The 26,081-nt window shown below is 34.6% G+C and overlaps 1 protein-coding gene across 1 annotated transcript; it reads right to left on the minus strand.

The window, feature by feature from the left end:
* On the minus strand, positions 1-23,474 carry LOC137390174 (receptor-type tyrosine-protein phosphatase epsilon-like). Its single transcript, XM_068076461.1, has 12 exons — positions 23,421-23,474; positions 21,426-21,551; positions 19,386-19,534; positions 16,484-16,616; positions 15,200-15,325; positions 13,937-13,994; positions 13,568-13,617; positions 12,201-12,320; positions 8,526-8,642; positions 7,790-7,938; positions 2,342-2,477; positions 1-27 (listed from the first exon to the last, which is right to left on the minus strand). Exons 1-12 carry the CDS (start codon positions 23,472-23,474, stop codon positions 1-3), a joined length of 1,245 nt encoding a protein of 414 aa, XP_067932562.1.
* Between the last annotated feature and the right edge of the window lie 2,607 nt (positions 23,475-26,081).

The raw sequence follows: 26,081 nt of genomic DNA on the forward strand, positions 1-26,081 counted from the left end.
TCATTGACTAGCTACAGTGACCTGTTGCTATAAGACAAGCATAACATGCCAAGTTATGCAGTGAATCATATTTCTAACTATCAAAAACAAATCATAAAGAATATGAAAAGCATTTAGTAATTGGTTAGCATGTAGAAATGAAAATATCAAACATGTAGCTGGTAACTTGTTGATACTTTAGAATAATTGTAAGGCACACCTGAAAGTACTATTCAACAATAAATTGACTGTTTTGTAAAGCTCAAATACATGCAATATTTAAAAAAGATTCTACTCATTCAGTTTTTGTGCTGCTTTCAATGACTACTACAATACGAACAATGTCTTTAGCTATGTCTGTCCAAAGTCAAAATTAAAAATTAGGTTAAAATGTTGCTTTTTACTGGACTCAAACTTGCTTTACTCAGGTTAGTGACCAAACAATGACCACTACATTCATCTACCAACTTTCAGTATTCATGAATAGTTGTGCAAATGCTTGTTATCTGTGCTTTATCAGCCCACCTAATCATCTTCTAATTTACAGTTAACTGTCAGAGGTTTAGTGCACAGTAAATACTCTATACAGACTTGCTAGTGGCTATTGGTAATAGATAGTAAAGCTACTTTTATTTTCCTTGTGCTATTAATATTTTGTATAATAAAGCTGTATACCATTTACATTGTAACCTAGACAACACTTTAGTTCAGTCCTTGATATTACCTTTTTAGAGTTTCAGTAGCTTATCAATTTTGTATCAAATGGATAGCACAACATGTTTTCATTGGCTGTGTTGCCCTCATGCCTGATTAAAAGTTTATTTTAAAATGTTATAATTTTAGCCTTCAGAATTCTTTTTGGTACTAACTCGTAAGTCTAAGATCACATTCTTTTTAAGCTTAATTATCCCAAACCAAATTTACTTTAAGTCTGATAATGCGGAAGTCCATGCTTGTACTAATTACAAATTACTTCATTGTAGCATTGAAAACTTATTTAGCGTAATTAAATCAACTTAGTTGTTTTCTCTGAGGCTGCGCAGTAACACACACTCCATAATTACTAGCTTGTTGAGCATTATGTCTTTACATAAGCACTCTCCTCAGCCAGAACACTGCTCAAGCAAGCTGCACAAGATCTTTAACCGGCATGTTGATATTTGTGACTGTCTACCTTATTACAAGATGGTTGTTGAAGCGCATATAAGCACCCGTAATGTAATATTTTGTGCAACATAATTTAAAATGTGTAGCTAGCAGAATATTTTTGTATGTGAAGCACCTTCTGAAAAAATGATTGTTCATAAAAAACACCATAGCTATATTTGAGCACTTCAACATTTAAGTACAATATGAGAGTATCAGTGAACCATGAGTTTTAACTTAAATTAATGCTATCCCAAGTTTCCACAGTCGGTAGGAAGGCAGCTAGATAAAACTTAAGCATGCTTCTATAAACGTTGCAAATGTTAAAATGTGGTGTTTAGTGAGCCAGCATGTAAAACTCATACAACAGGATAACACATTTGAAATGAGGACAAAAAATCTTTATATGTGTGAGATACTGAGAAAAAATTATTTAACTTTTGACAATATAAACATCAATAAATTTATTTTATTACTTAGGGAAATATGCGAATTATGTAAAATAAGTATTTATAACTCAGACATGATGGTACAACTTCAGGTTGCAACCACTTTTCGTGAGTGTAAGTTAGTAGTAATGTAAATGTGATACCACTCAGGTTGTTTGTGTAAAATGTGATGGTAAAAAGCAAACATAACACTCAAACAACAGGAAACTAGAGAGACTTGTAACCAAAGATGAGTTATTCTGTTAGAGATTGTCTTAAAATTCAGGCACTTGTGAAAGTGAGCAAAATATTGTAGAGGTGCAAGTAGTCCTCCTGTAAAAAGAGAATAAATTATAACTTTAAACGGTTGAAAAAATAATAAATTTAAACTGTTTTTACGGTGTATATTGTGGTGAATACAATGTTATATAGAAAATAGTGGTAGTGGTTGTGTCAAAAATTCAAGCAAGCCAGTTCATTTTGTTTGACTAAATACCATCAGCAAACATTGTAATACAATTTAACAGAGCTATCAGAAGCAGTGTAAGACTTTACCATGCAAACATTCATTACTTTTTGAAACCTAAACAGAAATAATCCTCATAAATGGTAGCTTAATGAATAGTACAAGTTACACTAGCTATACACTGCAAAGGCAAGATTTTAAGTAAGCTGTTAGCATACGAAATAGGTCTCAGAGAAATTATTTTGCTATTGTATAAAGTAAATATGCTGTGTGCCAGTCAAAGGAACTTGTTTGCTAAGCCCTAAGATAGCTTGTTACTCACCAGAGAAAAATGAGAGATGGATTCCTTACTTTGCACAGCCAAGACGGCACCGTACACATCTACCAACAGTTCAGCTCTAACTTTCTCAATAGCAATGTAGGCTGCCACAAAGAATCTTGCTGTTTCCAATCTTTTTCTGAAATTAAAAAAAAAAACTTTCGTGCGAATGCTTGATAAAATTTATTCACAGTACTGGAACGAACATTAAAAAAATTGAGTTGGAAAAAGAGGTCTCTGCAGTTTTTGAGTAGTGCACTTGTGTTTTTAAAGTGGCAATACTAATAAAAATGTATAATTTCCCAGCTTTTCCAATGGTTTGAAAATTGACAGTCGCCTACGAGTGTGCATGCATGAGCAATGTTTCGTGGCATTTAGTTTACAGCTGAAGCGTAAAAAACAACAAAAATACAAATACAAAGCAAAAGAAACTGTTTGATAGTTAATGAGTAGCGGCAGTACCGTTCATAGGCAGTTTACTAAAAAACACACACAGTTATGACATCACACAGATGAATGAACATCAACAGCACTGCAGTCACTATCCACCCACAAGCACTCAGTCTGCTTTACTTTTATTACATCTGAACCAAAGTTTTTAAAAGTCATATAGAGATTAATTGAGTAATTAAGCTGCAGTGCACAACATTGACTTTTGACCTTTACAAGGTTAAAGTATTATTTTTTTATAAGCATTGTTCTTAATTTTCATGCTACAAAACAAATAGACAGTGTTTTAAATACCGTCTAAATCTTTTAAAGTTGAAAAACTAAAAAATGTAACATATTTGAATTATTATAACGTTCAGTTTTTTCCATGTAGTCTGGTTCAGTAATTGGTATCAACCAGTAAATTTTTATAATAAACAACTTTCAAGACATTGGTGAAATGTAGTGCAAGCTGCAATTCGACAAGTATGCTCAGAAAAACTGATAATTACTGATGCCTCGGAGTTTGTTTTCAAATAATCCTTACAGCAGGTTTTTGTAATACCAAACTATTTTCCAACACTGTTGAGCTGGTATGGCCTAAACTTTATTCTATAAAGCAGGAGAAGTTAGAAAAATATATAGTACAGGTTAATAAATGTTTTGGTGTCAAATTGCCTTTTTCAAATGGTGCTTCATCAAAAGTACACATTGTAATTAAACTTTAATTTTGGAAAATGGCTTTGAAATGATTTTTTGATCAACTGCTATTTCTGTAAGCTGTGAATGATCTTTTTGCAGAAAGTGTCACTTTGTTACTGAAAATTAAACCAGATGAATCGGGCAATTTTTTTACAGGTTGTTAAAACTTATACATAACGTGTTTTGGCTAATTAGAGTAAAATTGTTTGCCATACACTATTTTTCCAATTTCCTCTAATTTGTAATTAGTTTGTAAAATTTGAAAAACAGTAGTCAAAACAGTTTTATTGTCAGCAAAAAGCATGCAATTTAGCGAAGGAGCCCAATTCACCTGATCATAAATAAATACAATGAAGAAAAGTAGGCTCATGAAAGAAAATTTTGAAACATCAATTTTTACAGGTTTTAGGAATGAAGGTGTGTTATCATTCTTCAAATATTTTAAATGATTGGTTAAATATTTGGTATGAAATTGCAAGCATAATTAGAAAAGTGGTGAAATTTATGTTTGTTAAGAAAAATGGTGTGGTCGACCAAATTGAAAGTTTTTGACGAATCGAAAGAACCATCGGTACTGTGCCTGTATCAAAATCTGAATTTTAACCTTTGCCTTTCTAACTTTTAAATATTACATTATGAGAAAAATATTTTCTGCAGGTCAAATAAATTAAAAAAAACAACTATAAAAAGGTTTAGATGTAAATTTTAAATAATTAGCAAGTAATAGCTAAATTGAGTCTGTTTTGCCGCAATTGCAAAAAGATGATTTGGTAATGATTCAAATAATACGAAATGAAAAACAAACTAAAAATCATGTAATTGCTTAACTGATAATAACAATTATTGCATAGAAGTGTGTGAGTGACGTGGTGTGGTTTGATGTGTGTGTACAAAAAAGTTACTGTTCCACCAGAAGGTATTTATCAAAACATTGAATACGACAATACCTCTTGACACAGGTACAAATATACAAATATGATATCGTAGTGTTTTATTCTGACACAATGGTGAGATATTTAAAAAGCCATTTATTTTCAAGTTAATACAATTGACCTATGTAAAAACTACTTACCTTCACCAGGATTTATCATTTTAACCTTACGGAGAGACGGAAATAGAAGATCACGAAAATGCAAAAAAGCATCACATTTCATAGAGTTAAGAAAATTCATAGAGTTTCAAATAATACATAACTTAGTCTGTTTATACACGGTATATGATAGTATTTTTGATCAGTATGCTTTGCGTAGCTTAGTGGTGGAGCTCGTGGATAAAACATTTGCAGACGCAAATCCATGAGTTCAAAGTCATCAGGAGGCCGAATTTTAATTCCAAATTTTAATTAGCTTTAGCTGGACATACCAACGGAAAAACGACAGACGACAGAAGAAAGACAGCAAAATTTTAAAAAACTTGATAGACAAGTATTATATATGTGTATATTTATATAAATGTATATATTTTATATATATAAATATATATATATATATATTTCTCAAAATTGTTCGTATGTGTATTCGTGTATTCGCCATTTTGATTGCCCAAGTATAGCTATTATTTTAGTATTGCATGCACACGTAATGAAGCTCCGGTTAAGACATATTTTCGGATCTATGTATATGCGGCACGATACTTTTTCGTCTTTATTTCGGTAAAGCTAGTTTTTTCAGCCCCAAAATACTGACCATAGCTTATCTAAGAACTTAAAATTTGACGATTTGTGTAGTGATTATATACGTTATTAGGAGATATCCGTTGCTCGTCATGGCGAGTTCAGCGTCATCTGTTATGGTAAAATGGTTTTGCCAACCAACTCAATTAATTATAAAATAATAGCTAAATGATGTAGGCTTATTCATTGATACATTGCGCTCACGGGTTACTATGACCCTATAAACACGATGCTCTTTGCCAAGTTGTATCAACAAGCATTTCTCTTGAAATAAATAACTAGCAATTGTAGTGCTTTTCAATTGGGCGTACTAGTTTTTATTTTGTTTTCGAGTTTTGCATAAATTTTATCAAATACTCTGTTCAGTAATCTTTTCCAGCTACACTGTCTTTCTTTGATTCTTGTTAGGTACTTTGCGTTCCACATTCATTTGTTACAAACAAAATTTTTCTTGTATTAATTTACGGCTTTTACGTTTTTTTTTAGTTCTATTTAAAACATTTTTGTTCACACAAGTAATTTTAAATTTGTTATTAAACGTTTGTTTTAATAGCAATATAGTTTATTAACAAGCACTTTTTTCTTTCCACAACAAATAGAGTTGTTACACCCGTGTTTCAAAAAAGTTCTTATCAGTGCCTGCTTTGTGAATTAACTTACACATCTTTCCAGTTAAATCTAACCAAATTGTTATTCGTGATTAATTTCACATTTAACAACAAAAGTCTGTAAAACTTCTTTAATATTAGCTGTTACATTGTCTGTAAGATTTACTGGACTATTGTGTATGATTTGAAGTATCAGTTACTCTTCACTTCTCTTATATTTACATTTATATATCAACACTAGCTGTACTACCCAGCGTTGCACGAATAATTAAAAATATTCTGATCACAAAATTTATTTGTGTTTAACATATAACAAAATTTGCCATTCTAACTTTTAAACTTCATATAATGAGGAAAATGCTTCATACAGGTCAAATAAATTTAAAAAATAAAACGACTATAAAAAGGTTTAGATGTAAATGTGAAATAATTAGCAAGTAATAGCTAAATTAAGTCAGTTTTGCTACGATTACAAAATAGATCATCCGGTAAAGATACAATTAATACAAACCAAAAAGACAAAAGAAAATTATTGAACATGTTGAATTAATAATAACAATTCTTGCATAGCAGTGTGTGTATAAAAAATGTTACTACTCTATCAGAAGCTATCCATCCAATTTTTTCTCATGATATACAATTTGGAAGTTAGAATGAAAAATGTTGTTATATGTTAGATATAAATCAATTTTATGATCAAATACTTTTTTATTACTTGGGCAATGCCGGGTAACACCGCTGGTATTTAATGTATACATGTATATATGCATTAGTTTCTCTGAAGTATTCTTTCTTTCTTTTTTTAAAACAGGTAGTATATAAATTGCCTAATTATATTTTTAATTTTAATTTTTATCAATTTTTCCAATGTTTAAACACTATGGAAATTTTCAGAATTATTATATTATTAAGGTCTGTGATAATGATAAGGAAAAAAGAAAGATTTCCTTTCAATCGTTTAACAGAAAGATTATCCCATTCTATTGCTTTTGTATGGTCAAATAGTTTGTCACTTTTATTCCAATATCCTCTAAGAGCTGCTTAAATTAAAATTTAGTGTTAGGTTTGGTACTTGTTGTAGAAAGGACTCAAAAGATACATTGTATTTAAGAAATTTGTGTGCAAGATCTAATTCATCATTGCTAAAATAGTTGTAAATTCATTCAGAAAACTCTGAAGAATCTGTAATTTTGGTGTTCTTTACATCTATGGCTCTGGTAGTAAGATTGCAACCGCGGAAATCTTGATTTAGAATTTTTCGTAAAAATTCCCACTTGTATTTGACATTCTGTCTACTTTTTTTTTCCTCGTCACAATACAATTTTGAATTTACCCGCAGAAATTCCATTATGAAATAATTTTTAATTTTACAATATTCAAATAGAAGCTGTGCCTCCAAAGGCTTTTGTTTAAATTGCTTGTGTTGTTTACTTTTTTAAAAACTAGTTTCAACAACCTAATTTAATGAATACCGTCTGTGCCTGTGCTTTTAAATCTGTTAAAACTTAATGGAAACATTAAAGCTTTGGTTAAGATTGCTTTCTTGTATCATTCATTTCAATTAAATTTTCATGCTTTTGATTGAGAAATGTGTAGACCATCTGTAAAATATTGTTAAAAATGGATAAAGGAAGGTTGAATACAAACAATTAAATTGATGTAAATACCACAAACTGAACAAAAATGTTTAATTCAATTGTTCAAGAAAATATTATTTTTTCAATGAAATTTGGGAAATGTTTCAGAATACTTTTTTGCTTTTGTCTAGTCTGGTCGGAGACATAATTGTGTTGTAAAAACTCAAAGTAACAAGTATTGTTAAGTGCTTTAGAAAATAGTTCAAATAATATTTTTGATTCAGATCTATACGTATGTTTATGACACCCATAATAGCTTTATTGAATGTTAAATTCACAAGAGGTGCTCGAAAGTTGTCAAGAAAAAACTTGCAAGTTACCAAAGTGCTAGCAATAAACAGCAGCATGGAGAGTGACACACAAGTAATCTAAACCTCTTAATTGCCTAACTGATGCTACTTACGATTCAATGACACATATCCTGCCTTCTGTTTCACCTTGAATCTGATTCTCTACAACCCTCTGGTAATAGAGTAAAGAGTTGTAGTCTGGCTGGCCGTCTAATTCTCCATCAGCCCAATTGTTTACAATCATCAGGTTCACAGATCTGCCCTGTAGTAAAAGTGCAGTCACGCAGTCTCATTATGTTACGACAGAATAGTGTTTTCAGATGACATGTTAGCATGCATTCAATTTTTAAGTTTTATCTTATGCAGTAGGTATTGCTATCTGCAACTTAATAGTCTGAAAAAAAACTGTCAAAAATTATAATATGCTTTACTAACATTTCAAGAAGGCTACCTGCCTTATCTTGAAAATGGCATATGTATTAATATTTTTGACTGAACATAGAAATGAACAGTACGCATTAAATAATCTTTGCTATAATAAGCATCATTACTATCTGTCCGATGCCACATCTACATGTTACAAAAAATGCATCACACAGATTTTAAAATCAGATATTCCACTAAGCAGCCAGTGCTACTACCAACTGTACAACTCCACCAGCTTGCTGCATTGATGGATAATTTTGAGCTATTATAGATCATAATCTTTATTTCCACCCACGAAACTTCTATAATAATACTAGTATTATATTACTAGATCATTGCCTAAGTTGTCAGAGTTATGGAAGTCTTTAGAACAACTAATGAGATGCCTTAAAATACACCTTCAACAACCATATATAGACTTACATTCACTTTTAACTCAACCACTTGTACCAGCTCATTACTCTCTGAAGAAGTCCTCTCAACGAGAATCTCACCAACAGTTATAGTTTTTGTATCAGCATCAGGAATACATCCAGTTGTCTAAAATTTGCAGTAGTGATATAATATCAAGTAGCAAACAAACTAGAGAAGAAAGAAACTCTCTTAAGTGTAGATCACAAATATTATGTTTATACAATTATACTGACCATGTCCAAAAGTGCTAACTGTATGCAGAAAATATTTATCTACATGTAGGAACATAAACCGGTGTGTCAAAATATTTACATAACACAAATAAAGTGGAAATAAAGTGTGATTGGTCTCAAAAAATGTGAGAAGGTCATAGCATTATTGCACGTACAGTAGATTTTCTAATCAGAAAAAAGAGGAAAATACAAAAAGAAAATAGTTAATACTTGAACACTGATGACATCTCAATCCACAGTTCTAGCAGCTAGCTTTCCTTTCCTTTCTTTGAACATTTTTGGCAAGAAATGCAGTATTGAGAAAATGATATCAAAATGCATTTTAACCCAGTGTTTAAAATGACTACAAAAATTAATAAACAGCGCCATGCTAATATGCAACCAAAAAATTTGTAGTGGCAAATGTTCAGTCTTGGTGCAATAATTTGCGCTATTTCTGAATGGAGTGTAGCAACAACCAAATCTTTAAACAAATTTGTAAGAATATGTATCAGCCCTAAGTATTTTTTGAGAGACTTAGTTAATGATACAAAAAATGAAAGGGAAGCACAAGTAACAAAAATACACCTGTCAAGGAAGCCATTGTAGTAAAATCTGCAAAATTCGACGAGAGAAGCAACTTACAGTACAATACTAAATAGTACTACTATGGCAAAAAATTTATCAAGGCTCACCATAGACAGCTCTTTGTTATGTAGAACACCAAAAGGCGAAACCTCATTTAAAAGGCTCCTTGAATATTCAAGCTTCTAGGCACAAAAGAAAGGTTGGTCACATTTACAAGGTAAACCAGCAGTGCTAATTTTCTAGTCATTCAAAACTCTGCCAACTAGTTTTGTAAGGTAGAGGTATTGTCGTACCTGAGCGGGTATTGATTGTGAAATTACAGGTGCAAACACACAAAGCAATCTTGTCGTGTGTGTCATGAGAAGCGCCAAAATATTGCTAGTGTGTCGCAAGCCTAAGCACAATTCATCAATTCACCAGCAAATGATAACTTGGTCACGCTCAATAGCTGACATTAAAATTTTGTATCATCGGTTTTTTCAGAGTTGTTAATAAATTTAAGTCAATATGGCGCCTTCTAGACAAAAACGTAAGGAACTTCTGCTTTTGTTATTAGGCCTATCTCACTTTTACTAATTGAATACTGCAATAAAACCTAAGAAAAAAAGTGATAATGGCATTTTTACCGATAATATTTTACAGTTTTTGTGTAGTTTACTTTATTATAGTAGTATTTTATTGTTACTATTATAAATATTTACCATTTTTAAGGTCAGTCAGTCTGTGCAATGATTGACAACCAAATCTTTGTTTTCAACAGTTGTACAGAACTGGGTGTGCTCCCATTGAATCTATGAGCAATTCTGTGTTCATTATGTTGAAGTTGCAATCACAGCAAAATAGCAAAATGTTTTTGCTGTAAGTTGGTGAACATTGATTCAAAAATCAACAGGCATAGAACTGCAATCTGGAAAAAATCAACCAATTGATCTAATGCAGGATAAAGTTGTATTAGGGAATATCTAGCATTATCGCTCTGCATCAGCTCCCTGAGAGACTCCTAGCACAGATTAGCGCCGCACACCGCGCTATCGCACCAAATATCGCCTAGTGTGCTTGCACCTTAACCGAGTGAGTGAAATGCAAGTGCTACTAACTGTACACATATTTCTACTTTGAGTTTGGCCTATTTTTTCATACCTTTTTTTTTTTAAACTTTATAAAATTTTGATTTGATTCATGCAATAATTTATTACTCCCCACTTTTTTAAAATTATCTTCTTCATTATTTATTTAGTATATAAATTGATTACATAGTAGCAAAATTTATTGCATGAGCATGCATATGAACTATACAAAATTTAGATTGCTTTTTTCACAAAACTCATTCTAATAGAGGTATAACTTAATAATTTGATTGGTTCACATGTGCGCTTTGCACCAATTTGAGAGAAAAGAGGCTACATAAAAATCTTTTAAAAGTCATAAAAGTCATTTAAAAGCTGCATGATATATGATAATACTTGGTGTCTAAGTTAAGTGCTATAGTGAAAGTTAGATGTAACTTTTATGACAAGAAATGGTCTTTCAACTGAATTTGAACGAACCTTTTTTGTGCTTGAACGCCTTAGATGGCCATCAAAAAGAAAAATGCTGAAATCAAGAATAATTGTGTAAGGCAAACTGGCACTTTTACAGTAACTGAACTCAACTTAATGAATCAAAACCTAAACAGTTTTTCAATAATCAACTCAAAACAATTAAACTATTAGAAAACCCCAAAACCCATCGGCAAAGTATTTACAATAGCAATGGTAAACAGCAAAACAGATTCCTTCCAACTGATTGTGTAAATGCACTATAGGTCACAGATTTTTTTCATATAATAGATAAGTACATGCATAAATGAAGCTATAAAATGTTTCTCAGGTCAATGGTGACAAAACTGTGGCATGTTAGATTAAAAGAAAACACAGTGGACCGCTGAACAGTAATTAGCTTGCTAAACATATATGAAAATTCTTTGTAGTTGCTTTTAAGATAGGAAAGTTACAATTAAACTCTTTGCTTATACCAAGTTATTAGTTGATTGCACCGAAAATTTTGACATGAAATGGGAATATTAACAAACAGTAAATCACTGTTTACGCAAGATGCTTAGAAAATATGTTTAGTTAATTAGGTTTACATGTATTATTTCACTCTTCTCTTTTTCTTTCTATCTTTCCCTATATGTAGATTTTGTTTCAATTACCCTAATCTTTCCATATTTTACTCTCTGACGTCCTCCTACCCCTCTTTTTTACTTTTCTTCCCTCTTTTGTTTGATTTATTTTCTTTTTCATCTTATACAACCAGAACTTCATAAAGATTTGCACTGAAGTTGCTATATTTTTGATCTATCTCATTGTAGTTGTTGAAAACTGAATAACCATTTTAGACCAGCTATTATCAATAATGAAGTAAATGATATACCTCAAATTTTATTATGCTAATAAAAAAATACTATTTTTAGTTTAGAAATCTGGCTGCAATGAATATTAAAACTTCTGACAAATATTAGAAATACAGATGATTAACCACAAAATCAGGTAAGTCGTACATTGCCCTGTAAAAGTCTTAATTTGTTCCTGTAATAAATTTGGACTAGCCTGGTAAAAATTAATTTCATCTATGTCATTATTTTAGCAGCTTATAACTTTACTTCTGAAAAGCACTCAAAACAATTTAAAGATTTATTATTATTTATTCACAACATAAAACAGATAATTAAATAATTTGAACTATATTATTGTAGCATAATAATAAAAAAAACTATAGGACGCTGCAAACGTTTTAGCAAACAGGTTTGAAACTAGCTATGAGTATGGGACACGCTTAAAACATGATCTGTTAGCGCAAAAGAAAAATGCAACAAAAACTGATTGAAATTTGTGATAACTACCTGAGATCCTAACATAGCAATTACTTTGATGTCTTCAGGCCAGATCATTTTCCAAAATGCCTCCACCTGGTGCTCCTTTAGTGCTGATCCAATGATAAACTGACCTGCCCTTTTGTAACTCTACAATCATCCTATTATTCAAAAATAGTTGTAATTTTATGAATATTTTTGAAGTGAGTCCATTGGTCACTGTTGCACACTTTCTATGACCTTTTTACTTGAACTGTTTTAATTATTTATACCAGAGTGATTTATCCCTGGAAATGTTTATTCGTCAGTATTAATTATCAGCCAGTCATTACATAAACATTCTATATTTGATGGGGAATTGTCAGCACCTGTATTGGGCCAGTCTAGCACTTGAATTGCTGCAGTAATACACAAGTTTTTAGCTTATTTGCAAAAGTATCTGATGGTTTTAGAGCTTATTGTAAGTCAGCCTTTTGATCGGTAATGAAAATAGAACTCAGGTCATGTAGTTTACGCTATATTTGCCGTTAGCTTGAATAATCTGGAATAATTTTAGCAATAAGCAGCCTACATATCCAACATTGAGTGCTTTGTAATATGGGTTTATTAAATTATCAAAGTTAGAAAAAATGCAAAAAAGATAAATTCATTTTCAAAATATTTGCTTAAAGAGGCCAAGCAAAGCTTTAAATAAGAATTAAAACTTAGCTGGTAAGTTTTACAGGAGATAAATTTTAATTCAGTACAGAATGCAGTGATTTGCATGCTGTCGCTTTTTAATTGCAACCTTTTTTATTCAGACTCATTTATAAAAAATATACTACATTTTTTGCCAGTGCAATAGAAAGGGAAAATGACCAGTCTCCTTTGGCAGAAATGAGTTCCAAAAAAGATGTAATAGGAAAGTTTTAATAATAGTATTATACATTAAAAACTTTTTAAAGACAGCGATAAAAGAAAGTTAAATAACTATTATTGTACTTTAAGTGAACTGGTCAAAAAGGAAACTTTTTTCTTTACATTTTCTATAGTGCATTCTTATCATTTGATGCATACTTAACTACTAAATAGTGTTTTTATATGCAAACCATAATCTGAAACCAATTGTCTGCTAACAGAGAATGATTATGTTGTCATTAAAATATAAACTAGACAACCATTACATCATTGTGAGTGTCTAGTAACGCATATCCCGTGTTTCTCAACTCATGCATTCCATTCTGTCAATCTATCAATTGTAATTGTTTGGTAATGGTTTGGAGCTATATGTAGTTTGGAGAATAGCATTATTAGACTGCAATTTACACAGTATTTCATTATATTCATAATATATAGCATTTGCCATATTGTATTTTTAGCTCACATAAGTATCGTGAGAGAAAGGTCAATTTACTTACATCAAGAATGTGGAACCCATCTGGTCCTGTCAAGCCATGCGTCAAACTGTCTAAAACCATGCAAATTAACACTAATTACAAATAGACAATATAAAATATCAGATTCAGAGCTAAATATCAAATAGCAGTGTGACATAAAAATAACCTTCTCCTAACTTAATAAATAAACAAGAATCAATAATTCAAGTATGCTAAAGACTACTAGCTGTGTGTTATTTAAGCCCGTCAATTTCATTTAATAAAAGCTATTGATTTTTAGAGAGTTTGAACACTTTTTGCACTAACCATGAAAACAATATTATTCGCCAACATGAACCAGTATGTAAGCTCTTTCAACAGAAACAAAATCAAAAAACCAAACTGTATTACCTTTTGTTCGTAGACCACCTTCATTAGATTCTGCCTTCATCAGCAATTTTTGGATTCGCTGTAAAATGTTTATACAAAATAAATGTTGATTTAAAAGAAACCATTAACACAGACCATTTAGGAAAAGATCGTAGTTCAGTGTACATGGTGCAAACTTGTCACCTATGCATTGATGGTTAATGTCATAAAATAACAATTGATGGTGTTAGAAAGGTATTTAACAAGAAGTGCTTCTGCGTTACTACAGTCCAAATTTAGTAACTCTTGTTTTGAAAACTTGCCTAAACTTTTTCACTGGAGTCTTGGGTTAGAATAAGCTGTGAGTATATTACTTGTACCACTTTTAACATACTTGCATAGATGCTAATCATAATATCTCATTTCTAAAATGTATTATTTGACTCACCATAGCCCTAGTCTGTTTTATAATTGGAAATGAAATTGTGTATTAAAAGTGATGTCTACATAGCATGTCCACTACAAGTATTTTATCAAGCTGTTGTTAATACTGTTCAAGGATTCATAGAGTAAAGGACAGATAAAAAACATTACAGCATAACGTCCCAGCTAAAATAGAACAAAAGTAACGATTACTATTTTTTTCAAATTTTTAGCGTTTGCTATAATTGTTACTCTAATCGATGCTAACACCTATAAATTTGAGGCACTAATAATGCACCCGTTTAAGGGCAATTAGCTGAACTCGGTATTCATATGTAGATAAGTCAGGACACCACGTTCCATGCTATTGTAAATAACAGCTTTGCTTCAATAGTGAGAAAAATAATTAAATAATCAACACATTCAATTTATATTAATTTGTATTGCTCTGGCTTTACACAACACCATTTATTGAGAGACTTATATTGGAAACATTTGAGGTTGGTTGTATCATGTCTATTTTAACTTTGCAACCACATTATCATTGTTTTACAGTGAACAGTTTAAGAGACAGTAGTTTTGTCTTTGGTATAAAAAAAAAACGATCTTAAAACTTTTTCCACATGCTTGGCAAAAATATACTAAAGAGTTACAATGTAAGTGCAAGGCTTTAGAGACATGAAAATAACGTTAAAATTGTCTGATACAGTATGTTCTTTCTACAAATTGTATAGTAACCAAATTGAAAACACAAAGTGCTAAAAATTGCTCAAATTCTTTCATGGCAAAAATTTGTTTTTACTTGCCAGTAACATGTAAAAATACACATTATTAATAGTGTTCATTATCCTAAAATGTTAGAGTTTATAAACTATGGTTTACCTGATACTCTTCTGCAATAATGTCCATTTTTGTCTCCAACTTTGTTTTCAAAGATTCTCTTTTGCAGACATATGCTTCACTTTTGAGAGCCTCATTTAAAGTCTCATAGAGAACGCGATACTCTCTCTAGAATAATGAGGTATTTCATTTAGCACTACAGTGTGAATGACCTATGAACTAGGCTTAAAAAGATGCTAGTACTTGTATTACTGCAAGTTTATCATAACGTTAGCATTGAAAAACAAGTAATATTATGGCACATGCAACTAATTAGGTTGAATGTAAATCCATTTGTAATTTATATAAATCAAAAATTTATCTAAATGATTGCTATCTACTTAATTAACAACTACAAAGTACAGTGTGTACTTATTACCTTCTCTTAGACAATAATTGCTGATTATGATTCAAAAACTGCTTTAAAGTGTCTTTGTGCAGTTGCTTAAGCAAGTTCCTATTTTAGCTTGTTTTCCCATTTTTAGAGACAAAAGAAAGTGCATACAATTTTGATGGGCAAACAAAATCAATGTTGCTCAGGGTGGTTTAATCAAATATATATACTAGAGTTTTCTTCAGTTGGTCGACACACTTTTCTATTGTTGTTTTTCATCACCTTAAACTTCTCTTTTGCTATCAACAACAGTATCTAACAACCTATGTGTACTTTCGCTGCCTGAGAGACTTCACCTTTTTATTTATATGTTAATTAAAATTCTTTTAACAAAACAAGTGCTGTTAAGTAATAAAATCATTGCATTATCTTGATCTATTTAAATGAAGTTGTTAATTAAATTGGTTCATGGTTTATAAGTATTTTACGATTCTAGCCAAAGCTACTCGGGTAACGTATCTGCTATATAACCATGAAAGTGAGAGAGCATTTTCACCTTTCTAAGATTTTCTTTTGCATTTTTAATTAAAAGCACAGAAAGTAGAATACATGAGTCCCACCACAATACTTGGATCAAAACTACATGCAATTGTAAACCCTTACCACTGATCATTGTACAAACATTTACAATATCTGTAATATGTTTTACTTATCAAAATCTAATAGCAAGATTGAAAACACGACAAGTAATGTCTTAACTATGAGATGAGAATAACATTTTTAAAAACATATACTGTATATTTTTAAATCAAGATGGGATGGACCTTGGTAAGGGGCAACAAGAAGCACTTTGTTTGAGAAAACAATGCTAGGTTGGTTTTTAGCAACTTCATTATATTATATATTATATGGTGATTTTGCAATATTTTTATACTGCTACATATTTAACCTACCTCTGTTTTAATGAGTTGAGGCCTCCTCTTTCTAATCTTCTCGACACATTTTGCAACATTCACACATTCCTGTGAACTGGCTTCCTCCAAAAGAACGCTTAATCCAATGTACAAACCTATCTTTGCTTCTTGACTGCAAATATTGAATTACAAATAATTGAACGCAAATCTCTTTTTTATGTATTCAGAGCATCAAAACTAATTTCAATTTTTTTTAAAGTAACATGGTTTATTTTTTTACAAACCACTTTCAGCTGTACTTTTAGGTTACCAGTTATAGAAAAATGACCCATACATATTATGGCTCACAGAAATCTGACAAACTCTAAAACAGATAACAGTCAAGGCTAAACAGGCTTTATGTACACAAGTTTGACCTCTCATTTGTAGGAAGCCAGACTTTCATATATTGAGACCATTGAACCCTTGATTATGCATGCATGTGTTAATATTGAGCTTTTTATGTATTTAGATCTATAGACTCTTTTAAAATGAAAAATGACTTACACCAGATCAGTTATCAGCACACAAAAATGCATTTGGGTGCTGCAAATACAGTGCGGTACTTTATAGCAGTATAATCATAGCATACATGAGTGTCAATTACATTCACTATTTGTGACCTCTCATATGAAAATCAACCAAAATGAGGGATTTTCAGATTTTGAGTTAGTAACACACCCAGATGCAAAGTTTAGTGGAGGATTTAAAGCACTTTGAGTATTAAAGTTAGCTTAAGTAGTTCCTGAAATATTTTGAATTTTTGAAAAGCATGTCAGCAAAAACTCTTAAAATCTGAAACGGAGAAAATCGTGAATAAAGATGCCATGCACAGAAATAGGTTGTTTACGTTAGGTTCTCGTTGGATGCAGCCATTTGGATTTCACTGACTAAGGTGAAACTTAATCTATAGGGTAAGTAAGCATGCTGAAACAGCTGGTGTACGCCATTTTAAGATCAGGACAACAAAAGACTGGTAAACCCTGCTCTCAAATTAAAAAAGAACTTGAAATTTTAACTCATCCGTACTTTACACTAACCGCACATTAGGAATAAGATGAAAAGCTTCACTAACCGATTGGCTTCAGGATTTAACATCCCGAAGCCTATCAGTTAGTCATATCAGCCAAAAATAATATTTAATAATATAAATATTATTTATATTGTTGAAGATACAAAAAACATAGCATATGCCTAAATCAACACAGAAGCTCACAAGTGATGAAATGAAGCGGTCTGGTCAGTAAATTTAACATAAGCGTTTAAATTATTTCTAAACCTTGCTGTAGAAAAATATTTAAACGAAGATAAGGGCTTTATGCTGTGAGTAAATTTAATGCCAGGATTACGATGATTTGCACCAAAACTTAAATTTTAAAATGACCTACAACAATCTAAAGTTGCAAGCATGGTGAAGTGTATGGTGCCAGAGCAAAAAGCCTAGCTCTTCCAAATTGATGATAAAGTAGCTTTAACAGTATGAAAAAATAAATCGCTACGCAAACACCGCCTGCAAATTCTGCAAAGTGAAAGCAGATGCAATTTTGCTCAAAATTCTAAAAAAAATTTACTTGTTTATAATGAAATTCTACATAGACCAAGCTAAAAATGAAAAAAACATGAAATTTCTATTGCCCCCATTGTTTACCTAGTGTTTTAGTCATTTTGTATACTTGGTCTTTATAAAAAGAGTAGTGTCAAATAGTAGAACTTTGCAAAACATTTATTTTAGCATGATGGGCAACAAGGTACCCAGCTCTTTAACTATCCAAATCAAAAATAATGACAGAGTTTGGCCATTCTGATCTAACTCGTACAGACAGTCATTGATCACAACATTCATTCTAAATTTTGAATTGATGAAAATATTGATGCTTTAGATGCTTTTCACAAGCGCGGGTTATACAATTGTTTGTTTGGTAAGTCCCTTGCAAGTGTTAGTGAGAGATAAATATGTTTGGATTATTGACTTTCTTTTCAAGAACCAGAATGACTTTATACACTCTAGCCTAATCAAAAATCTATGGGGAAAACTTGCAGATAATGTATGATTATTAGGAACTAAAGTTAATATATAGCAAGATGAACTAGAATTTAAAAATTGAAGGCTAAAGAAATAAAGCAATAGATTTTCTTCACGGATGATGAGCTTACTCGGATAAAATCATTAGATAAAATTTCAGACTCACAATACTTAAAAAGATGCCTTAAAGTGCTCTCCTTTGTGCGGATAAAATTTTATAATATGTGTAGATGTGAATGTTAGTTCTAGATAACCTCAATGTGCACTGCATTTTTGGTGTGGAATTTAATGATATATGAAACAATAATCTTTAGTTTTTCTACCTGAACCCCCACTATATTAATGTGTTTACTATATCTCTTTATTTACTATATTTCTCAAAAAACCAGTCAGGTTAAGTTGTAAGCTGGACTAGCTATTGTTCTTTTACAGGTAGACACTAGCTTCCTAGCAGCGTAGCACATTTATATCTCGAATCAGCCAACACCCATTAAGCTACTGCCATTGCACTGTACACAGCCATGCAAGATGAGCTAGTTTTATGTCTTTACGGTGGCTTCTACTAAACTTATGATGGCAACAAGTATCTGCCATAACACAGAAGCTAAAATAAACTGAGTACTTTTTTGGATAAACTTTTTATGTCTGTTTACACTTTAGTAAAAAGAATTACGCTTTATATTTAGAAAGATGCGATAGCTAAATCAAGACAGAGAATTAACAGTTTTATCTTTATAGTGGCCAATTATCACTGGTCTTTACACTCCAAAAAGTGTTTATACCACCTGTACATCATATCAAGTGTATTTACATCATCACAAGCAATTTGAGTAAGTACGTACAACAGAGGGAGACAAATTTGAGAACCTAATTGCATACCTGCAATGAACAAGTAATGGGCAATCATCATCCGCATGAAGAGTTCTTACTTTCCTAGCTAAATCTATGAAAAGGCTCATTTCAGCTGGAGAACTCAGATCACCAGAAAACTGAAACTCAAATTGCTTCACAATACGAGCTTCCCTGTTCTACAACAAAATTTAAACGTTGCTGAAATTTAAGTGTAACCTACAAAAGGAGATATATCTATATATATATATTTATATATATATATGTATATTTATATATATATTATATGTATATACATTTTGTTCTTCTAACTTGGTTCCTAAAATAAAAAAATTATATCATGTGCAGGCCACACCTTGCTTCATTGAAAAAACGCAATTGACTCATCAGCGCCTGCTGACACGGTAGCAAATTTCTGCTGTCAATTTTTAATACCTTCTATGACTTCTTCAACGAGCATAATCATCCAGCTACAAAGTTTTAGTAATTTTAATTGTTCTAGCTGTATATAAAGTAACCAAAACTGGTACAAGCACTTTATCTGAAAAATGCTCTTACTAAGCATGAAACTAATAGTTATCAAGTGTTTTATCTAAATTTATAGTCGGTTTTATTGATTTATTGGTATATATTTGTAGTTACATATACACATATACACCCATGTAATACACATATATACATATATATATATATATATTTATAGATATTGTATATATATATACATATATATGTATATATGTGTATAAACTATATAATTTGCTATATATACAGTGTTATATATATGCGCATATATATGTTTACATGTATATATGTATATGAATGTATGTATATATATATATATACATGTATATATGTATATATACATGTATATATCAATGTATTTCGTTGGCTGTCATCATGTCATTTTGTCATCAGTTGTTCTAATTATGAGGATTAAACTGGGTACGAAGAATCATTTTGCACTGGATATGAACTTGTGACATACAAATCGCAACTTTTCAAACACGTGCGTATAACCACTAGGCTAAGTTACGCTCATTATTCTCAATGCTCTTACCATATCCACCTTTATTGCCATTGGACACGCTAAACATATAATTTTATTTTTATCATTATTACCTTTTGTGTTTGGGACCTTTCACAGTTTTTAGAAACTTATTCTGACCATCACCTTTTTCAATTGCAATTTTCGAGGTTGTCATTCCCATTAAAAATTTAATGATTCCATCAAGCTCCTGTAATTGCTAACACATTTACAAAAACAATCAAAGCTGAAACATTTTTATGTTTGGTCAAAGTACCAGCCTGCCCTTCACTGCTATACATTTTTACTAGTATCGAGAAGTAATGGTATAGTCTATCAAAACTCTGAATACAATGAGCTTTTGCTGCAACATTAACCTGTTTTATACACACGCTTCTGTGCTTTCAATATTATTATTAGTTCAACATTCTGTTGCAGTTTTTTTCTTAGTTTGTATTAACTGTATCATTTATTTTTGTAATTAATGCAGCAAAAGAGATTATCTATAGCCATTACTAGCTAATTATTTCACATTTGAACACCGTTAAAATGTCTTTTTTTCTTGATTTACTTGAACCAGAAAAGCACTTTTCTCATATTAAAAAGTTTAAAAGTTAGAATAGTATCTGTTGTTATAAGTTCATAAAAACTTATTCTGTACAAAGACTTTTTTATCACTCAAGCGATGCTGAACGTTCAGCTATTCTTGCATAAACATTAGTTGGTTTTAACATTTTGGTTAAACATATGTGCTTAGAATACTGCTTCATATTCAAAGGAAAAATATAAGTACTATAACAAAGAGAAGTCATAATAATTATGAAAAACAAATAAATATCTAACTTTAGCATTAACTGTAACCAAAATAACTTTTACTAATGCAACTAAACAGTATTTTGTATGCTAAAGAAATAAATCGCTTGGTGAATGAATAGATTTGCTTTAGATCCTAACAGTAACTTTCTTACAATGGCGAATGGTTCATTTTTTTACACTTATCGAAATGAGAAATTGGCAGTGTCACACAAGCCATATGTTTGTAATACCTTATAAAGTTTCAACGTTCTCATGACATATCGAGCCTTATGGTTACTTGCAAGAAGAACTATCTTGAAGTGTTGGCAGGTTTCTGTAGAGCCAAGTGTTTGAGGAATGTAAGGAACACTTGACACCTGCAATAAAACATTTTATATACACGGTAGTAACTTCAAAACCTTTCTAGTGTACTTTGCTTGTTTCATATATATTATACATGTATATAAATATGTATAAATATATAAATATATACTGTACATATATCGGTATAGTATATACCAAATCTCGTAAGAGAAGATTTGTATTTATTGCTGACAAGCATGCATGCTAGTGTATGCTTACAAGACCATGTCTATGAAGATACATAAAGGGATAAATGCCCAAGAGTAATGGTGCTACTTTGAGCTTGTGTGCTAATATGAAGACTACTAGTTATAAAATGAAGCATTTTTTGCAAAAAAAAAGTCAGAAAAACTTCTTACATGTAGCTCAAAATTAAATATACATGTATATGCTTATGAGCGAGTTTACTGTCACATATTCCATATACATGTATGTATAGGAAATGTTACTATTTGCAAGGTTATGGGTTTCTAACTTATCCAAGTATAGTTTATCAAAAATCTGCAACTTTTGGCAACAATGAAAACTTGCTATATATATGCTACTTGCTATTTGTATGCCAGATGGATACAAAGCAGTGAATTAGTAATAAAAAAGTTTTGCCCAAAAGTGTGAACTAAGTTATCATAATAAATATTTACCATTCTAACATTTAAAATTTGTAACATTTGAAAACTAATGCATAAATATTTGAGAGCTTTAGACATAGCTTAATCATATTGTTGAAAAAACATTTCTTATGCCACACATTCAACCAATTTTAAAAACAGCTTAAAAACTGTATAAGGTAAATTTCTTGCTATTAGCTAAGTTTCATTACTATAGCCGACGCGACTATAGCCGACGCGACTATAGCCGACGCGACTATAGCCGACGCGACTATAGCCGACGCGACTATAGCCGACGCGACTATAGCCGACGCGACTATAGCCGACGCGACTATAGCCGACGCGACTATAGCCGACGCGACTATAGCCGACGCGACTATAGCCGACGCGACTATAGCCGACGCGACTATAGCCGACGCGACTATAGCCGACGCGACTATAGCCGACGCGACTATAGCCGACGCGACTATAGCCGACGCGACTATAGCCGACGCGACTATAGCCGACGCGACTATAGCCGACGCGACTATAGCCGACGCGACTATAGCCGACGCGACTATAGCCGACGCGACTATAGCCGACGCGACTATAGCCGACGCGACTATAGCCGACGCGACTATAGCCGACGCGACTATAGCCGACGCGGCTATAGTCGACGCGGCTATAGCCGGCGCGGTTATAGCCGGCGCGGCTATAGCCGGCGCGGCTGTAGCCGGCGCGGCTACAGCCGGCGCGGCAATAGCCGGCGCGGCATGTGATGGAAACGTATGTTGCCATCTCTTTTTCTGTATATCATTTGGAGTTGTATTCTCTTTTTCATTTATGTAACCACGCCCCTAAAGGAGGCTGGCCTTTGCTATCTTATTTACATATTCAGCTGTATTTAAGGCAGAGCCTCGGCTCATTTACGTTGTTCAATACATGCTTTGCATTTGGACCCACACTCTTCTGTTACCTTGCGCAATAACAGAATCACACTGAGCACTTACTTTACTCCAAGCCTCAGTCTACGGACTGTGCTTTGGGAGTAGAGCTATAGAAACACTGTCGACCCCGTCGACCTCAGGTTGACCTTGTCGAACGAGTATAATATCACTCAGGGAGCAATTCCTGGTGTAAGGTGGTTGAGGTAGACCGGTGGTGTAAGTCGACCTAGTCGCCTCCGCGTGTTGGTCATGGGCAACCCTTACACGGCCCCTGTGGAGAGTGAATGCAGACCGGTAGAGTAAGCCGACCCAGGTCGCCTCTACGTGTTGGTCGCAGGATCCAACACACTGGTGGCAGCGGTGGGATTTGACCACGGACTTCTAAGATAAACCTTGTAACCATGCCAAGCAGCCCACGGAGTGCTACCAGAGATCTGGCTGAGGCAGAGTTACACCAGGTCGACCAGATTGGTCAACTAACAGAGGCTATTACTAGAGCCTTACGAATACCCAGGAAGGAAGCTAGCTTCAAGCCTCCGAAGTTCGATGGGAGTGAAGATGTAGAGTTATTCATCTCCCAGTTCGAAGAGGTTGCGGAAGCTAATGAGTGGAGTGAGAAGGCCACTCTCCTCTACCTGCGTGAGACACTGAAGGAGGGAGCCAGAAGCTGTAGTCGAGGGGACTCACCTGCCTCCATCTTCTCGGCTTTACGCACAAAGTACGGGCTCTCCCCGAGAGAGGCTAAGAGTAGGCTCCACCTCCAGAGGGAACCAAAGACGAGCCTCCAAGAACATGCCACAGAAATGGAGCGTCTGGTGAAGATAGCGTACGCTGACCTTCCAGACTCCTACCAGTCCAGTATGGCCATGGATGCGTTTTCTCTGACCCTGGGAAACACGCCCCTCCAACGCCATCTGTTAGCAATGAAGGCCCAGAGCTTGGAGCAAGCAGTGCAGGCAGGGAATGAGTTCCTGCAAATCCAGCCCACTCTTGCTCGGCCTGGTGCCCGACCCCTAATAATGACGGTGGAGGAGGAAGAGGCTACCCCCGCTACAGTCGCCCCCGTCCATTCGGATCCCCCATCAGCCACCCTGAATGACGTCCTGATGGCTATAAAAGGATTAGCGGATGGACTAAGGGAAGGAAAGCTGTTGGGACAACGGGGAGTGGAGAAAAGGGGACCAAATTGTTGGGGTTGCGGCCAGACAGGGCACACTCAACGCCGGTGCCCCCAAGCCTCCCAAGGACAACCGCCTCAAGTCACGAGGTCGGGAAACGGTTACCATCCACAGCAGTAGGGGGAAGTACTGACTGTGGATCGAATATACCCCTGCAAGGCCAGTGGCAACGGCCACGACGGACTAGGCGACACAGGCTCCCCCCCTGCTCGCCACCGGTCCCCTTGCATAACCAGTATCAACCCTTACCTGAGTGTGCAGGTCTCCCACCCTCAGAAGCCAAGGACGAAACGTACGTCTGGCCAAAACCGTCTCGGCCTTCCAAAAAAGGCCCCCAGAGGATGAGCAAAGCCAGACGAACTCACGGAGACAAATCATGGAAGCCGCATAATAGCAGCTATTTCTTGCCAGGTCGCATCGGAGGTCAGCCCGTCCAGTTTCTCGTGGACACCGGATGCACCTCTAATTTGTTGGGATGACATGTCTTTGAGCGATTACCTAAAGAGGTCAAAAGCAAATTAGAGGTTCGGGAGGACTATGGACGGATGGCAGATGGTACCCGGCTGCAGTTTCACGGACTCATCACTCTCCCGGTCAGAGTCAGGAGTGTCCAGGTTACTGTATCTCTCATGGTGTGTGCCTTGAAGGAGGACGCCATCCTGGGCATGCCCTTCTTGGTCGACCACCACTGTGAGATGAACTTTCAGCAACCCACGTTGGTGTTAAATGGACAGAAGTTGACTTGCACTGACCGAGAGGGTCGACCTCTGACAAGCAGAGTTCAAATCATGCGAGCCACAACACTTCCCCCTCGAACCGAGGTCCTGGTTGCCGGACGTCTCACGTCCTCGTCCTATCAACCAGTCGGGTTAATCGAGGGAATAAGAAACGGGTATATGGTGGCCGCCAGCCTACACCAACCCGGTGAGAAGGGGAGAGTGGCCATCCGCTGTATGAACCCCACCGACCATCCCGTCAGCGTGACGGCAGGAACGGTCGTGGGAAAATACACTGGAGTCGGGCCGGACGAAATAGGGGTCCCCTGGACAGCGAAGGGAGAAGCCGAGATTTCCAAAGAAACTCCCCCTCCTGTTTCCAACGTACCTCCCCACATGCTGGACTTGCTCCAACAGGCGGCACCACATTGCTCGTCCCCTACCGAGCACCGAAGGATGGAAGACCTTTTGGTCCGTTATGCGGATGTATTCAGCCAAGGAAGCGAAGACATGGGGCGTACCACCCTGGTACAACACGAGATCCCCCTCCTTCCAGAGGCACAACCCATCCGTCAACACCCATACCGTGTAGGACACGAGAAAGAAGCCGAAATCGAACGACAGGTTTCGGCCCTGGAAAAGCAAGGCATGATTGAGCCCGCTCACGGGGCCTGGAGCTCTCCGGTGGTCTTGGTGAGGAAGAAGAATGGGGCGTGGCGATTGTTTGTAGACTATAGGAAACTTAATAGTGTCACTCGCCAGGACGCCTACCCCCTCCCCCGGATTGACGAGAGTTTGGACGCCTTGTCCGGCAGTAGGTTTTTCAGTACCTTGGACATGATGAGCGGATACTGGCAGGTACCCCTCTCCGCCGAGGCCCAGGAGCGGTTGGCGTTCGCCACACGCAGTGGGTTATGGAGGTGGAAGGTGCTCCCCTTTGGACTGACCTCCGCCCCGGCTACCTTCCAGCGGCTAATGGAGCGCGTCCTCCAAGGGCTACATTGGAAAACCTTGCTGCTGTACCTAGACGACATCATCGTCATGTCAGCAGACTTCTCTAGTCATGTCACTAGGCTGGCAGAGGTGTTAGAGCGATTGAGACAGGCCGGGCTGAAG

Source organism: Watersipora subatra, chromosome 1, assembly GCF_963576615.1.
Source record: "Watersipora subatra chromosome 1, tzWatSuba1.1, whole genome shotgun sequence".
NCBI lineage: Eukaryota > Metazoa > Bryozoa > Gymnolaemata > Cheilostomatida > Watersiporidae > Watersipora > Watersipora subatra.

What these genes read in the sequence shown, in the direction of transcription:
- LOC137390174 (XM_068076461.1), bottom strand. Translation starts at nt 23,474, where the DNA reads ATGGTTACAAGGTTTATCTTAGAAGTCCGTGGTCAAATCCCACCGCTG. An exon ending in TTATTGCAGAAGAGTATCAG is followed by an intron (nt 13,995 to 15,199) that starts GTAAACCATAGT and finishes AACATTTTACAG; the next exon opens with CGAATCCAAAAATTGCTGAT. An exon ending in CCATCTCTCATTTTTCTCTG is followed by an intron (nt 28 to 2,341) that starts GTGAGTAACAAG and finishes CTTGTCTTATAG; the next exon opens with CAACAGGTCACTGTAGCTAG.